Consider the following 16649-nt stretch of genomic DNA (forward strand, 5'->3'; position numbering starts at 1 on the left):
CAATTCAAAAGCTGGCTAGAGGAAAAGGGTAAAAGAAGAGTATAAAACAACCCCACATCTTTAAAGCACTGGTTATAAACACATACAGGAATGCAGACCCCGAGTCACACGCTCTACACATCACAAGAACTCACCTCTGCACACTCCGCTGTAAACTGTATTGAACTGTGTTGTTGAATGAGTGGCTGTCTCCCTCAAAAAGACCCAGCTGTAAGGAATTTGATCTCATCACGTGTGCTTGCATGATAAATACAAGTGACCACTCAAGCAGTAACCCTGCTAGAGCACCTACAGTGTGGGTCAAAACAACAGACCCCGAGTCACACGCTCGGTGGCTACTTTGGCCAAAATTGGTAAAAACCTGTATCATAGTATATCACGAAAGGATATGCATGCCACAATACTGTAAATTCCAAAGAAATTCAAACTTGAATTGTTCTTATAAGGCGCTGTTGTATGCTACGTTGATGCACATCAGCAAGGACAAGCACTGCATGTAATTACGAGATCTTTTCTCGTAATTACGAGATCCTGAGTGTGCTAACGGCTACTACATTAGCTGTGAAACTTTTTTTATTTGGTGAATGCTCCGCGCCACCGTAGGGAACTGACTAACCAGAAGTGAAATGTTACAGTGTTTCTTTGCACATGACTTGCGCTCAGGTATGAGAGGTCATACAAGCTTTGTATCACTTTCCCGTAGGCTACACATGATTGCCCGAGAAAGTAAACTGTGTCCTCTACAGCTTGATACTCTGTAAATTATTGTTTTAAAAGTGAAAATAATTATTAAATAAAAATCTTAGTAGGCTACAGAGAATTCCATCACATTTTGAAACATGAGATCTGAGTAGTTTGTACATAATCTAAGAGGAATGAGTATCTCCCCTGGGTAAAATACCACCTTCTCATCTTGTTTTGGACAAAAATGATTGTGTTAGCATTCAACAACAGCATATTCTTCGAGTCTTTGCCACAGATGGGCTGTCCAAGCCTCATGCGACTGCTTACAAAATAGGCTGACTTTTAACTTCATTCAAATGGTGGGACACTTCCATTTATCAAGATATCACAATGTAGATACCCTTGGCTTTGGGTTAATTAGAGTACTCACTCGTTCCACTAACACTGGGCTTGGAAAAAGGCAGTAGAGTGGTACCTCTCGCTGGAGCAGCCGCCTCTTCGTCATACTCATCACGCCTCCTTCAGCCATGCTCCCCGGTCAGCTGCCGTTGTTATGAAATTGTTGGTTCACAGTTTGCTTGAATTGAAATATTTCTTACAAATAAGGCGAGTGTTAGGACGCGATATTAAGTTTGCTGTAACGAAGTGCATTTTGAACAACTTCAGCGGGCGACCTCTTCTCAAATCGCTTGTGTAACAAACAGACTTCTTGTTTGACGGTAGCGCTAGCTGTTCGTTGTATTGTAGCTAATTTGTTGCATATTTAATCAGCACGTTTGCCGTGTTAGAAGGGCTCGTTGTATATCGATATGTTTTCCAATGTTAGACCATGTTTGGTCTCGCGTTTGACCCGTCTGTCCAGTTGTGTAATTTCAAGACAGGCAGTTGGAGTGACACCTGCATCCAGCTCCCACCCTGCAAATGTAAAGGTAAGCTTCTTTATTTGTTATTATGGTTCACATACATGTGTTGCTTGTAATCATCTGTAGCCTAGTAGTCAATTAACGTTAATTAGCCTAATTCCATCAGTTGGCATAAGTTTCATCTGGACGTTGAATAACGTGCCCTTGCAAGCCAGTGTTTGTACGTTCTGCCAAAGATGTTTTCTTAAAAGGAAGACCTCTCTGTCGCCTAATTAGATACGTGCATTGTGCTATATTACTTCTGTTGCAAAAGACCAAAAGAGTGGTCCGTCTGTGGATCACCAGTGTGCAGCGTGCATTACTAGTCAATTAAGGTAAAGGCCAAAAACAACACAAATAACAAATAACGTCAAGCCATGCTCCAGTAAATCACTTTGAATTGTCTTGTGTCTCAATGTTGCTGTATAAATATACTCACCTTGACTTGCATTGTCTTTTGTTTTATGATAATTCATTATTCTGATAATACATTCATGGTAGAAAATACAAAAAAGTACAATGAACTGAGTTAAAATATGTCCTAATTCTTCAAATAGTTTCCACAATTAGATTTTTCTTTTCCTGATGAATAAGTGTTTAAGTTATTTGCAGTTATCTTCTAAGTAAAATATTAAGCACCTATTCAATTCTGTACTAGTAATCCACGTATGAAACAAAGCATTGTAAAATGAATTGACAAACATTTTACATTCATCATTATTTAATTCATTAATCTAGATTTTTATCATTTCTAAAAGATTTATGTTGTCAGTGCAATACAACAATGTATAGCTCTTATTTTTGTAAAACTATTTAATGTCTTCCTTTATTCCATTCTTATATGTGTTGATCTTTAGATGCCTGTACACTTTTCAAAGTATTATTTGTTGTCCCCTTTTAAAATAATCCCCATTCAACTTCTGCCACTCTACTAGTACTTACTACTAATTTTGTTCTTGTGCACTAGACAGCAAACGATTAATAACAATCAGGGTTCTGTTAACATCTATTCCCTGATGCTTTTCAGGTTCTGTATGATGGTCTTTGTCCAATATGTGTGACGGAGATCCGGTTCCTCCAGTTTCTGCAAAGAAAACAGCCCGAAAAAGTAGATTTCGTTAATATTGCCCTGCCAGGTTATGATGGAGAGAAATACAAGAGTGTCAGCTACGAGATGGCCATGGAGGAAATGCATGTTATTGATGAGAAAGATGAGGTAATCTTGCATATCACAGTTTTTACGAGAACTGTAATATTCTGAAAGTGTAGTTGCCATTTTGGAGGATTTTTGTAGATGATCCTAAATGAAGCACAATACCAGTCGGCTTAACTTCCCTGTGTATTGGCAGGTTCATCGGGGGATCCCAGCGTTTGCAGTCATGTACAGTGCAGTGGGCCTTGGCTGGTTGGGTCGCTTCATGATGTGGCCACCTGTGAGACCATTTATGAACAAGTCCTATGACATCTTCGCCAGAAATCGCTTAAAGTGGACTGGACGTGGGGAGGAGTGTACCACAGGACGCTGTGAAAAGAAAACATAGTGACTCTTGAACACAAAACATTTCAAGTATGTTTTATCATTTGAATTGATTGTGAGGAAGATGGGATAAGCACCACATGGGTTGTCCTGTTTTACCACTTGTATTTATCATGGAAGAAGTTCCAAGACTGTTCTTAGCTGAAGGGAAATATTGGCTGCCTGATTACATTTTGTGAATGCATCATTTGATTTAGAATCTCTTTACTTGTGATACTGTAATTGTGTACAAACATGTATCAGTTAGTTCGGTTAACCAAAACATGTGTTTTAAGTTTTGCAAAAATTGTGTTGAAAAGTGTTGAAAGTAATAGAGATGTTGATATTGCAATATTAAAGCAAAAACAGTGTTCTGCAATCTACAGGAAATTGCCTGTATATAAAAAATGTATGTATGTGAAGCCTCATTTTAGCATCCAAATAAATCTAAAATATGACTCAAACACTACGTGCTCACTCTGACACAATTGATCGATAATTCATGGTTGTATTTTCATCATCTAACATGGCGCTTTGTAACTCAGTCTGATGTTTCTTCCAGTAAGAACATTGGTAAATTGACAGATGAGCGGACACAACAAACTTTGAAAACCAAATAAAGAATAACCATGAAGGGGGATAAAAGCCTTAGGTCTACCGCAAAAGTAAAGGAGTACAATACACAAGACTGTCATACTATGACAAATTCACAGTGCGGAGAAAATCGCTGAAGCAAAACGCAGCCATTCCCTGACACACTCTGGGACTGAGATTTAGGTTAATTAAAAGCAGCTACAGTAAAACCAAACCATCAGGAAACTGCCACTAGATGTCATTGTAAGTCTAAAATAATATCAGCTGCGAGAGTGACATTGTTCCTTAGGAATGTGTGTGATATGACTGACCTGTTTATTTACGGCTGCCTTTTGTTTTTGTTTGTTTTTAACAGTGTTGCGAGATTACCTATATCAGCAGAGTAGCAACATGAGTTGAGTGGATTATTTCTTATAGGATTTGGGTGAAATCAATATTTTTTGGTCCTGATAATAAAACTCGAAAACCAAAGCTAACTGAACTGGCATGACCTATCTCATTTCAAATTCTCTTAGTATGTCTTTCTTGTGTCTTGGGTCGACAAATACAGACGGTGAAGAGTTTCTGATCTCTCAGGAGCCTCTTCTGTGGAGGACACCTTTCAACAGCTATAAAGAACGGCATGTACTTCTCCAACGTCACATGACAAAGTGTGGCTAAAGGTCAGGTGATGTTTACAAAATATACACTGTGATACAAGGCATATGTATTTTAAAAGTGCGCTATATCACTTTGGGTCTGTCAGAGAAGTGAACATTTTCTAAGGTATATACTCATAACTGAATAAACACAACGTTTCTCACAGGAAAATGTGATCCTGGAACACTTCCTGAAAAGTTACGGTTTCATTGTTGCAGTTTACAGGAGTAGGGCCCACAGTGCTTTTTCACATTAATAAGGCTACAGTATAGTGATAGAGTAAACTAACTTCAACTTTATTTATTTATTTAAACAAAGTCCACTGGCACCTTGTTCGTACCTTGTAATAACTAAATGTGCGGAGTAATCTATGAATCACTAAGTGTAATTTAGTTCTAGTGGCACATTTGTTCCCCCATTGTTTTCTGTACTATCACATAGACACATTTTATTATATCTATTAACTACTACAGCCTTGTAATTGCCTTGTGGTCAGGCTTTCTAGGAATTAAAGTGCTAGTGACCTTATAGAGCCTGTTTTGAAGGGACATGTGTGGGATCTGATTGACGTAAGAAGTTAACATTGGCTCTCAGAGTTATAGCCCCCTCCCTAATTTTAGACATGCTCTTCCAGTCAAGAAGTCAGCAGTTTCAACACATGACTCTAAAGCCTGCGTGGTCTCACAAAGCATTGGCTGTGCCTGTCCACCCCCTCGGCCCAGCTTAACCAATGAGATTAAAGACGGCTACTTCAAGAAAGAGGGGATCAAAACACAGAAGAAATAGTGCTACTTACAGTTTGTCAGAATAGGTGTACTGGATTTCAAAGAATAGAGAATTGATTGAAGATGAATTGTGAAGACAGAGGAACTAGTTGTTCTGTTTCAGGTAAATCTTTAGTGAATGCTTTCTTCAGACGTTTTTCCGTCAAGGTTAGAGGACCTATAAGCTTCTTTGATTCATGACCTTCCCTTAAGTGGAACACAACAATAGTAAATGTTTGACTATTGCATGCCCTAGCTCTCTGCCTTTCTCTTTTGTAAGGAAACCAAAGTTAGTGAACGCAACTTATTTTGCATAGTAATTAGGTGAACTCCTATTTCGCCAATTTTATTACAGCAACTAAGGGGAAATGCTTTTTTTCAAATTTCTTTGTCACTTTGCAGACATATAGTTCTGGGCAGAATGTAAATGTATTTAAAGGCCATGAATACTGATGTTATTCCTCTTATGTTTCATGTTACATTCATGAGTAGACATAGTTCTAGGAAACAAGTGTAAGGCTGCTGTGAAACATGACCTCTCCCTTTTAATAGCTACCTGTTTAAGGATGTGCCTCTTCTCCAAACACACATGCAGACTTACCTGATGGCTGGACACTTGTTTTTATCTGAAGTTTTTTCTCATTGTTTTTCCAAGGAAAACTGTTTTTTTTTATGAACGATTAGGTTTAAGTTATTATAATTAGCATGTAGTTTTGTTTGTAAACAATAGACATGTATTATAGCCATGCCATCAGTGTGGCTCTAGGTATGGGAATGTCCGCCTGTTGCTCCACTTTGCTCTAGTGTACAACTAAACAACTGTAGGATGGATTGCTATGAAATTAGCTCCCTATATTCAAGGTCCCCAGAGAAGGTATCCAAATCACTTTTCCCGTTGTGACATCCCCATGTCAACATTTCCACTCAGAATATCAACATGTTCTCTATGCATCATTATGCAAAGACATTTATGGTTTCCGGGTGATGTATCGTGTTGACATTGGTGATTCCTTGATTTTCCATACACCAATAGGTTAACATTGGTAGTTGTTTTTGAAATGTCTTTAAACATATTAGAGGGATTGTCATAACATTTGGAACATGCGTTCAAATTAACCCTTAGGATTAGTTGTTAACTTTGATTTCCTGATTTTCCAATACCTTGGTCTATGACCAAATACCTGCAAGAATAACGTTTCCATCAGCCTCAGCACTATACTTTTCAGTGTTCATAAGGAAATGTTAGCAAGCTAATTAGCTAATCTAAGGTGGTGAACATGGTAAAAATGATCCCTGCTAAGCATCAACATGCATTCTTCTTTATTGTGATACATTAGCATGCTGATGTTAGACTCTTGATCCTGTTCTTATGTGTTTGTCCTGTTTATCATCCTAGATGCCTTTTGAAAATGCTGCCCTGGCCTGAAGCATCGTTTGGACTTTGACTGACTTCTGCTCACCACATCAGGCAAAGATGGGTCGCTACCTCAATACCAGCCTGTGTTCATGTTCTGTGAACAAGACTTTGAAGACCCTTCTCAGAAAATACCCTTGTCTGGCTAAAAGAATACTCTGCCTGGACCTCCACAGTTATTCACTGCTGTCACCTCCTCATCCTTCCAGATTGAAAATAAATGTTACTTTTAAAAAGTCTAAACACAGTGATATAGACTTTAATACTCACAACTTCCTCAGAAATGTTACCAAAGAAGCGAAACATCTCCAGGTTGTGCGTTTCTACTCATCCTCGAATAAGAATACATTTAAAGCGGAAGCTCCAATTGGGATCTTTGAGGAGGCACCGAATAGCTTTGCTTTGAGTACACTAGGAGGACGCCTTAGTCAATCATTTAATCAATTGTCTAGACACATCAACATTTATTTCAAGAGGCAGGACGATGAACCCCTAGCTGAAAATGCTGACCCTGTCACAGGTCCAGAATATATTGGCAGGTCACAGAGACGCAGTCAAAGTCAACGGGCCATCAGAGAGCGTAAAATATTTGAGGAAAAAGACACAACGCAGACCATGAAATGCAAAGACAAAACTGAGAGCTCAGGAACAAGCCCTGTGACCCAGGAAAGGACCAGACTGCAGCTATTTCACATCAGCTCTTTGGCGACCGCATTCGGTGAGAGCTACAGTTACGTTGCGAGCCACATTAACACAGCCTTCTCCCGAAGTTCTACAAAAGTTGAAATCCAGGAGAACTTGGCACCCATGTCTGCCACTCGAGGGACAATAAGGAGGCAGAAGAGGAGAACAATGCAAAACACTGCTATTATGAACTCTAACAAAGCTGAAAAGTCTCAAGTTGCATCAGGTGTTGGTCAGGCAATAGTTGAACCTAAAAGCATCTCCCGCAGCTGGGACGAGGGCTACCTTCAGTTTGCAAAACACGTAAATAAATACTTTGAGGCCAAGGTTACCGATGATGTCGATCACAATAGGAGACAACAACTTCCTGTGGAAAAGAATAGCCCATACAAAAAACAATTTGCAACACAATCTACCTCACAAACTCAAGCTGCCATGTCACACCGGAAGCAAGAAGAACCTAATGCGCCTGAATATGGCGGCCTTTTCCACAGCAGCCATAATACTACTAACTTTGGGGAAAACTACTTCAAGTTGGCTGGTTACATCAATGAGTATTTCAACGGTCAAAGTGATTTGGATGAGGACATTGATAGAAATCTCCAAATACAGATGGACACTGTATCTGCTATATCGGAGAGACCGAAGACTGTGTCCTTTATGGACTGCCTTCGCCACCCCACAAGTGCCATCCCTGACTTACTTGGTACCTATGTAAATCTGGGCCCCTTTGCACAGCAGGATAAATCCAAACCTGCCATAAGATCCCCTCAGGCATCGTTGAATAAAAAGGTGAGTTGAGGGAACAAGTTGTTAGGTTAGTGATGTTAGGTTGTTGCAGAATATGATAAACTGTAAATATAAGAAGGAATTGGTCATCTTTCTAGAAAGCTATACTTATTGTGTCCCTTGTGGAATCTCTCATCATTTGCAAGTCATTTCTGGTTGTATGTTCTCAGTTCATCATGAGTCGGAGGCAGGCAGAGGTGGTGTCACTAGGGTTGATTGACAATCTGGCACAGGCTTCATCTCCAGAAGTTCTTACCGCCTGTGTGGAGGCCTTAAATGACCATGTAATCCGTTACCCATCATGCAAGGCTTTAATGTGGCAGGTTCGTCTGAATTTAAACCTTTACAAAAAACCTTAAAACAAACTGGCATGACCCTTCGTGGATTTTTAAAGATGTAATTGTTTCCAGGAGAAAATGGCGGTCACATTGTTGAGAAAGCGACGAACCTACAGGGATGACCCGCTGCTTCAGAGCGCCTTAAGAGAATCTTTTGCTCTCATCGGCTATGTGGATGCAGTCAAAGGTCGTGGTATTAGAGTTCTCTCAATTGATGGTGGTGGCACAAGGTACCTGTCAGAAAATGATATCTCTCAATTATTTACCCAATTTATTAAACCACAAGATACATAAAGGGTTCTGTGTTAAGAATACAAACAAAAAGTTTTAGAACTTGTGCTGCATTCCATACAACTCGGAAGTGGAAAATTGTCCATTCATTGTAATTTCCGACATCCAACCTCAAAGTCAGGGTAGATGGATCTGCTCCGAATTTTTGAGAATGAACTCTGACTTTAAACAGCGTTGCCTGGAACACTTTTGAGTTCAGAAATCGGAAATTACAACTATACTAGGAACTCCTTCACTTACGAGTTCTATGGAACACAGCATTACACTCCATTAGAACTTGATTCCGCTTAGAATTGTGTGTAAATGGGGCGCTTCGGTGGCATAGTGGATAGAGCGTGTACCATATTGGCTCAGGCCTTCATTGCAGTGGTCGCGGGTTCAAATCTGACCTGTGGACCTTTACTGCAGGTCATACCCCCTCTCTCTGTACTATCTAATAAAGCTTGAAAATGCCAAAAAATTATCTTAAAAAAGACAATATTCATGTGTTTATTATTTTACATTGTATCAATCATTCGTCTTTGTCTTTTCCAGAGGTGTGGTGCCTTTGCAGGTATTAAAGCTACTGGAAGCTGAGACAGGCAAGAAGATCCACGAGCTGTTTGACTACATCTGTGGAGTGAGCACAGGTGACAAGCAGCAAAACAGCGGGTTACTAAAAATAACAATATTGTGTATTCTGACAACATCTCGATGCCTCTCAGTCTGAATCTATAATTCTATTTCTAACTGGTGTGTCCCTGCATGTGTTTAATAAAGGTGCCGTTCTAGCCTTCATGCTGGGTCTGGCCCATTTTTCTCTTGAGGAGTGCGCTGAAATGTATAGTCGCTTTGGCTCTGAGGTGTTTCGACAGAACCCACTGGTTGGAACCGTGAAGATGGGCTGGAGTCACTCTTACTATAGCACTGAGACCTGGGAGAAAATACTACGGTATGCACGGAATACAGCCTAAACACCCTCAACAAGTTAATAACTTAGCAGTATAGTGTGGTGACAGAATGTTCTGTATTTATCCTATTTAGAGAAAAGTTGGGGGATAAACTACTTATTAAAACAGCCAGAGATGAGAACAGTCCCAAGGTAAGACTTATGCAATCACCATGTAAGTTGATTTCCATGAATGTTTATAAAATCACCATCTGGCTCATAGCACTGATGAAATACTGTTGCATTGTTGTGTAGACTTAAAAACAATTAGCGTCAAGTTTTACGTCAGCATTAAAATTGCACAGGTTGTGTAAACATTTCAGGAAGTGTTGTTGGTCTCTGCTCAGGTTTCAGCCGTCAGCGCAGTGGTAAACTGGGGTACCAGTCCAAAAGCCTTCGTCTTCCGCAACTACAACCACATACCAGGCTCCCTCAGCCGCTACTCAGGAGCCTCAGGCTGCCAGATGTGGGAGGCAGTGCGAGCATCATCAGCAGCCCCAGGATACTTCCAGGAGTTCACCTTACAAAGTGACATTCATCAGGTAGGGAAAACCTGTTTTTTCGTAGAATCAAAATTATGTTGCAAAAGATATACTCCTCACATTTACTCATTAAGTAGAATCAGTGGTAAGAGACTGTAAGAAAATAATTTAGGTAGGGGTGGACATAATGTTTCACTTTATTTAAAAAAGCAAGGCTCTCCTTTTTCTGTGGACCTTCTTATTAATAGGAAAATTGCAAAACCCTCTCCAAAATGAACTTAAAATAATATGATAGTATTGCATGCATAAGGAATTTAAAATGGTTGAACCCAATTATTTGTTGACGGTACAATGATTTTCACACAGCCACCAATTTCTAAAATGCTGTCAGAATTGTGTCTGCCTAAGTCAAATTCGCCTTTTATGACCTTTATGTGTTGTACACATAAGCCATGTGTTCGATGCAACTTTAAAGAAAAAAGGATATAAAACAATAATCTTAGTTGAGAAAAAGTGTAAAGCCCCTTTTCTGCTCTCCCAAAACAATATATACCCTTCCTTCAGTTAATAGAAAAACAACGACTAAATGAAATCAAGAAATAGGTGTTTTGGTTTTGCTGTTAACTAAAGTTGCTGTGTATAATTATTAGTTATATTCAAACTGTAAGTTAACTAAATAGAAAAATGTGTATCTGTCTGAATATGAAAGGGCTGTGTGTATTGGCTCACACATGACTGAGAGTTGGTTAGAATTGAATAAAAATACTTTACCAATACCAATACCCACCTTTGGTTTTATTTCTGTGTGTCTTCGTAGGATGGAGGAATTCTCCTGAACAATCCCTGTTCCTTGGCTGTCCATGAGAGCCGTTTATTGTGGCCCAACCAGCCTTTCCAGTGTGTGCTGTCCCTTGGCACCGGTCGATATGACAACGCTAAGAGGGCAACTGCCACCTCCACCAGCCTGAGGGCCAAAATCAGCAACCTGATCTGCAGTGCTACTGACACTGAAGGGGTCCACACACTTTTGGATGATCTGCTAGCTCCAGACGTGTACTTCCGCTTCAACCCTATGTTGAGTGCTGTGGTGTCCCTCGACGAGAGCCGACCACAGGCCATGCACCAGCTGCAAAGAGACACCCAGAACTACCTGGAGAGAAACCGACCCAAACTGGCCAGGCTGTGTTTGGTGCTCGGGGCAGAGCGCTCACCTGTTAGCAGAACTAAGGACTGGATGGATGAGAGGGCCTGGGAGATGAAGCAAAGATGGGTGTGAGTAGGTACATCTTTTTTTTTATAAATGGATGCATACTTCATGCAAAGATGCAAAGATGTACATGCTGTTAACAACATAACAGAAACACTTTAAAGTACAGCAACCCTGATGTAAAAAAAGATAAATAAATGTTTTGGCCGTTGAAACCTTAAAGGTGTCCCTTCAACTCGATGGTCATAGCCAAGATAATGGCGAGGTTCAATGGATGGCAATGTCAGTCTGTTGGTTGGTCCACTGTTTAAATAAGAAACTTTACAATACAGGGTTGCATATTATAAGTTGTAACCTTTTCACAACACACACACACACACACACACACACACACACACACACACACACACACACACAGAACATAATGTACCAGTATGTAAAAATGTTACACGTTTCACATTTTGGTTGACATTTCTTGTAAACGTTTGATGGATGTGGTGCAAACATACATGTCCCCCTCAGGATACCTTGTAATAATGTGACTTTTCCTTAAAACCTCAGTATTTTTTCCTCCAAGAATATATTCTTCTTCTTTATGTGAATAATTACAGTGATTGTGTGTGGTGCTGTCAGCACTGCCAAAACACAGAGCACTCCGAACGTCACCTGAACACAAACGGTGTAGACGCAGAGAAAGCACTGAAGCCCCTATACATGTGTATACAAACTGTTATTTCAGACTGTAGTTTGTAGTGTATTAATTAAATACATTGTTCAGGGTCAAATTTTCTGACCACAGTTCTCTTTGGTATGGCGGTTTTCTGCCAAACTATGTGAATTGTGTATAGTTTTTGTAGCTGGACTTACAATTACCAAGCCAGCTAAGTGGGTTAGTTAGGTAACGTACTAATCAGCAGGTTGCATCAGATTTTAGATGATTTTTTCTAGGCAAGATTCTTCTATAGAAACTAAGAAGCCAAATAGTTTCTGCTAAGCTCTATCAAAATGGTCAAGGCATTCGATGTTTCTGTTTTTTGTCCACTTCCTGTTACGCTGTATGCCTAATCATTAGGATGTTTTCATCACTTGCATATACCATTTTGTCTGATGACTTTGCTATCATAGATACACTGAACACATAAGCCCATTCACTTTTTTGCACTTTATTAAAACAGCTCTCTGTAATGTGACATATTTTTCAATACCCGATTATTACTACAGTATTTCTGAAAATGTTGCACTTATCAGTGTTGTTGACTGTAATGTAAGCTATAAATCATATGCTCATGTGACCGTACAGCTGATGTATGTTGTATATTATTGTCCAATCAGGCATTTGTTTTGATTAAATCCATATTTATGAAGACTCTGTTCCTTGTTGTTTAATTTTTTTAAACCATTACTAAATGCATAAATCCACCATCCCTTTTTTCTTTTACACCATCAATAAATCAGCCTGGTCTTGGTAAATGATGTAAGAATTTATCAATGAAGAAGAAGCCACCCAATCACTTGCATGTGATGGGTTAAATCCCTCCCTCGTGTGTGTGGTTGATGTGCCTTCCCTGTCCACAATGGACTGACTTTGTCCCAGACAGAAACCCTTTGTGTGAAAGAGTGTGCATTCGTGCCAGCCAGAGTGAAGCTACAAGGTCAGTAAACCACCCCCCATCTAACACTTTGAAAATCAACAGCACAACAAAAATTATAATAATGAAATCTTACACAAAATGTAGTTGATTGGTGCTAGATAGGAGATGGATGACACCTTAAAACGTATCCAACAACTAATGCATTTCATTTAAGTTCTGTTTAACTTCATTCTTCCGTCACAGTGGAGATGACGTTAAATGTATGTGTGGATTTCACAATGGATTTATTATAATAGTCTCAGGCCCTGTTTGTCAGTCGTGTGACCCAGGCTCTGGAGCGACTTCCTGATGGGCCACATGAGTCTCCGTTATCTTGCCTGTTGACTGCTTTAAGATGATGGAGTGAAAAATGACACTAACACCAGATGCTGCTGGAAAAAGTGAAGCTCATTGTGAAGAAGATGTTGAGAATCCCATGTGACAGAAGATGAAACCAAAGTAGGAGTCTGATTCCACTGCAACGATTGAAAAAAAGGGACCAAGGAGCTGAGAAAACGCTTAAACTACCCTCAAAGGTAGGACCCCTGACATTCACCTGTTGTTCTTTGTTTGGTTAATTTGAATATTCGCTGTAGGGTATCAAGCGAGTATCAGAGCACTTTAGGACACAAGACACAGAAGCATAGTGAATAAGCATTCAAAGGAGTGCTTGAGTCCTTGGTAGCTGTCGTTCAAGACGGCTGTCAATGGAAGTCAAGGTTTTAGTGATGTCATAGTCTGAGATGAGAAGTGGGATGGGTCTACAACTGCATCAGCATTCACACCTTCCATTCAGATGATGTGTCATCACCAAACACCTTAAAAACTTATTTCATACCATACATCAAACTCATCCGTATTTTTTTGTTAAGTGCTGATTAGCGAGGGAGCGTATTAATATTCCCAGGGCTCAATGTGCCCAGTGTGTGTGTGTGCATGCGTGTGTGTGTATTTCACTGGTATTCTAACCTCTCCTTGTCCCCTTACCCTATCCCAAACCACCCAGCTGTGATGCCTGAACTGTACCTAATCACCAATTTCAGGAACATAGGGCTGTGGGATTAATTATGTCCTATTTGGTCCAATATAAACCTTGGAACATTGAGCCCTGGGAACATTGGAATGAACCCATTAGGAAATGTTAGCTTGCCAACAGGCAAAACTAATGGTGAACATGGGAAAGGTTATACTTACTTAACATCTCAAGGTTAGTATTGGTATTGTAAGACTATAAGCATGAGCACATGTTTTTTTACCAATCTTTGTTGTCCTTGTTTCTAGCTGTAGCCTTTGTCTATTTTTAGCTTTCTCTGTTCCTGGAACTGTGTGTGAGTACATTGAAAACGAGGAACACATCCTTTGTATGTGTACACATACTAGACCAATGAAGCTGATATGAGTATTCCTATTACAGGATGCTTTTGAGAAACTACAACGTTGTTGCCTTAATTTAGTGCTACCTTGCCATAGGGTCACAATCCCCGTGTCGCAAGTTGGTGAGACAACATTTTTTTATTGCACAGTGCCAGTGACTTAATGTGGCACAGTGTCCTGCTCTTCCAGGAGTTTCTCTCTATCCTCTTCTTGTGCTTTCCCTGATACAGTGACGTCACAGTACAAATGATAGGTGTTCTGAGTCTGAACAGGCAGCTTGTGCAGCTGAATACTCTCTCCCACAGGCCATCTGCTCTTATCCAAGCCCTGGGCACACGTGCCAAAGGAGACCCACGAGCATAGAGACCTTCTTGTCGTCACTGAGCTGGCTCTGTCTGCCTCTCGGCCCCTTCACTGTGCAATCTGGTGCATGGCACTGATCACTGCTCACTGCCAGGCCTGCTTCAGTTCTATGTACAGGGGGGGGAAGCCCATTCTGAGAGCCAAGAAGCTTGACATACCCCTTCTGCTTTTGTTTTCTGTGTTGGGCAAGTCAAGTTGGGTGTCAGTTGTGAGCATAGAGGGTGGCACCAGTGCCAGAGGATGCAGGTTTACGTCACAAGTTCTCTCATGCTCATTTCAAATATGAATGAAAAGATGTAACATCCCTTATGATGAGTAATATTATTTATACAAACTATAATTGCCAGTTTAACTTCATCACCCTCCCCACCACCAAGCTATTGTGTAGCCCAGTCAGTGCTGGTTTGTATGCAGCCCTGTGTGCATGCCTGAAAGCCTACACAGGTCAGTACTCTGTCGACAGCCGTGAGAATAGCTTTTGTCTCACACAAATACAGCTTCTCCTGCGTCTTTGGCACTGTTTCTAGAAAAGAAAACTGCTCCTTCCCCCGTAGATTTTTTGCAGCTGAATGGTAATGACCTCTTCCTCTGAGGATATGAATGTGAATGGCTAAAAAATCTGTTTTACAAAAAAGATCATAAGCTCAAATTCGTATTATGGAAAACTGAAAAATACAAGGGCTTTGTGAGGGGAATTTAAGATGTTTTATTTTTGATCACAGAAGGTTTACAGTGAGAAGTAATAAACAAGCTGTAAGTGAGAACAATTTGAATGTTGGCTATTTTCATGCTTTGTCCAGGGCTATAGCGCTGGAGTCATGTGATTTGAGATTTGCCGCATGTAAAATTCATATGAGAGAAACAAACATTGCTTTCATGCTCTGTTCCCCGGTTCCCTCCAGTCAACAATGAAGCCCACATTTTGATGTCATCAAAACCAACAAGAATGCAAATTGTTTTGTGCATTCAGTTGGCATAAACCAAACTGATGTTATCAAAACTGGACCAGGTCAAAGCAAACATTATTTAGTGAGGAGAGTGAAAAAAACAAGACAGAAGTAAAATACGTGATTTCCTTCCACAACTGTTTGTAGAATAACGACAAGATTCTATTTTATTTTTAAATGTCAGTTTACTTATTGTGCCGACAAACTTTGTGACTGTGTTTGATGAAGATGAATTGTTCAGCATTTTGAGAGCCTGGTCAGAACAGTGAAGTGCAGTGGGTGATGAGTAGGTGGTGTATGGCGCTCATTCATTATTCATGAGATGGGTGGGCAGAGTGTAAGTGGCAGTGACAGACAGAAACTCCATTACTCAAGTGTATCAACTCCTCTGGGGGTTCTTGACCTGATATTTGAAGGACTGAAGACATTAATTGGTTTACTGCACAAACAAGAATAATTTTTTGGATTGGAATTATCGGAGCATTGGGGAAGCTACGGGGATGGGGGAGGAGAGAGCCCTGATTTGACCATACATTACAGAGGTACGTACTGACAACTTTTCGTTCTGATCATACTAATGTGACCCATGCACCGTTCATTGTTTATTTATAGAAAGCACATTATGAAAAGATTTTGAAAAGAGGCATCCTACGTTGTGCTTTTAGGATTTTTTTTGTTTTGTTGCATATAGTTTGCTACAATCTGATCCTGTCAGACATTCAAGAAGTTGATTTTCATCATGGCACTTCATGAAACACAGTTTAATCACCACATTTAAAAAAACATTAGTTAGATAATCTGATTGGCAGTATCAATAAGGACAATGCTGAGGTACTTAATTTGATGCCACTTCTACTCTTCTTTATTTCATTGATAGTTATTTTTCAGATTTAAAGGGATTTAAAGCTTTAAGTCTAAGCACTCTGAAAGAGACAACAATATACAACACAATACGATATATTAAACCGGTTATTCCATACCTTTTCTTTATGAGAAAGTCTGAGTTTTTAGCAGATTAGTTATTCTTCATTATGGTTTAATTTAAATAACTTTGACACACAATAGGTCAAGTAATACAATATTTAGGAGAAGTTAATACGAA

General features: G+C 39.8%; 1 protein-coding gene across 1 annotated transcript; it reads left to right on the forward strand.

Annotated features, from left to right (window-relative positions):
• Window positions 1-5204: 5204 nt before the first annotated feature.
• On the forward strand, window positions 5205-11301 carry LOC307252603 (calcium-independent phospholipase A2-gamma-like; the record flags this gene model as incomplete). The annotated part of the gene is made up of 9 exons (XM_080030315.1): window positions 5205-5223; window positions 6496-7989; window positions 8157-8309; window positions 8397-8554; window positions 9150-9244; window positions 9375-9546; window positions 9639-9696; window positions 9891-10085; window positions 10843-11301. Exons 2-9 carry the CDS (start codon window positions 6574-6576, stop codon window positions 11299-11301), a joined length of 2706 nt encoding a protein of 901 aa, XP_079886441.1. The 5' UTR covers window positions 5205-5223; window positions 6496-6573.
• Window positions 11302-16649: the final 5348 nt, after the last annotated feature.

This window comes from Ammodytes marinus (assembly GCF_949987685.1).
Source record: "Ammodytes marinus genome assembly, chromosome: 7".
In the NCBI taxonomy this organism is placed as follows: Eukaryota; Metazoa; Chordata; class Actinopteri; order Uranoscopiformes; family Ammodytidae; genus Ammodytes; species Ammodytes marinus.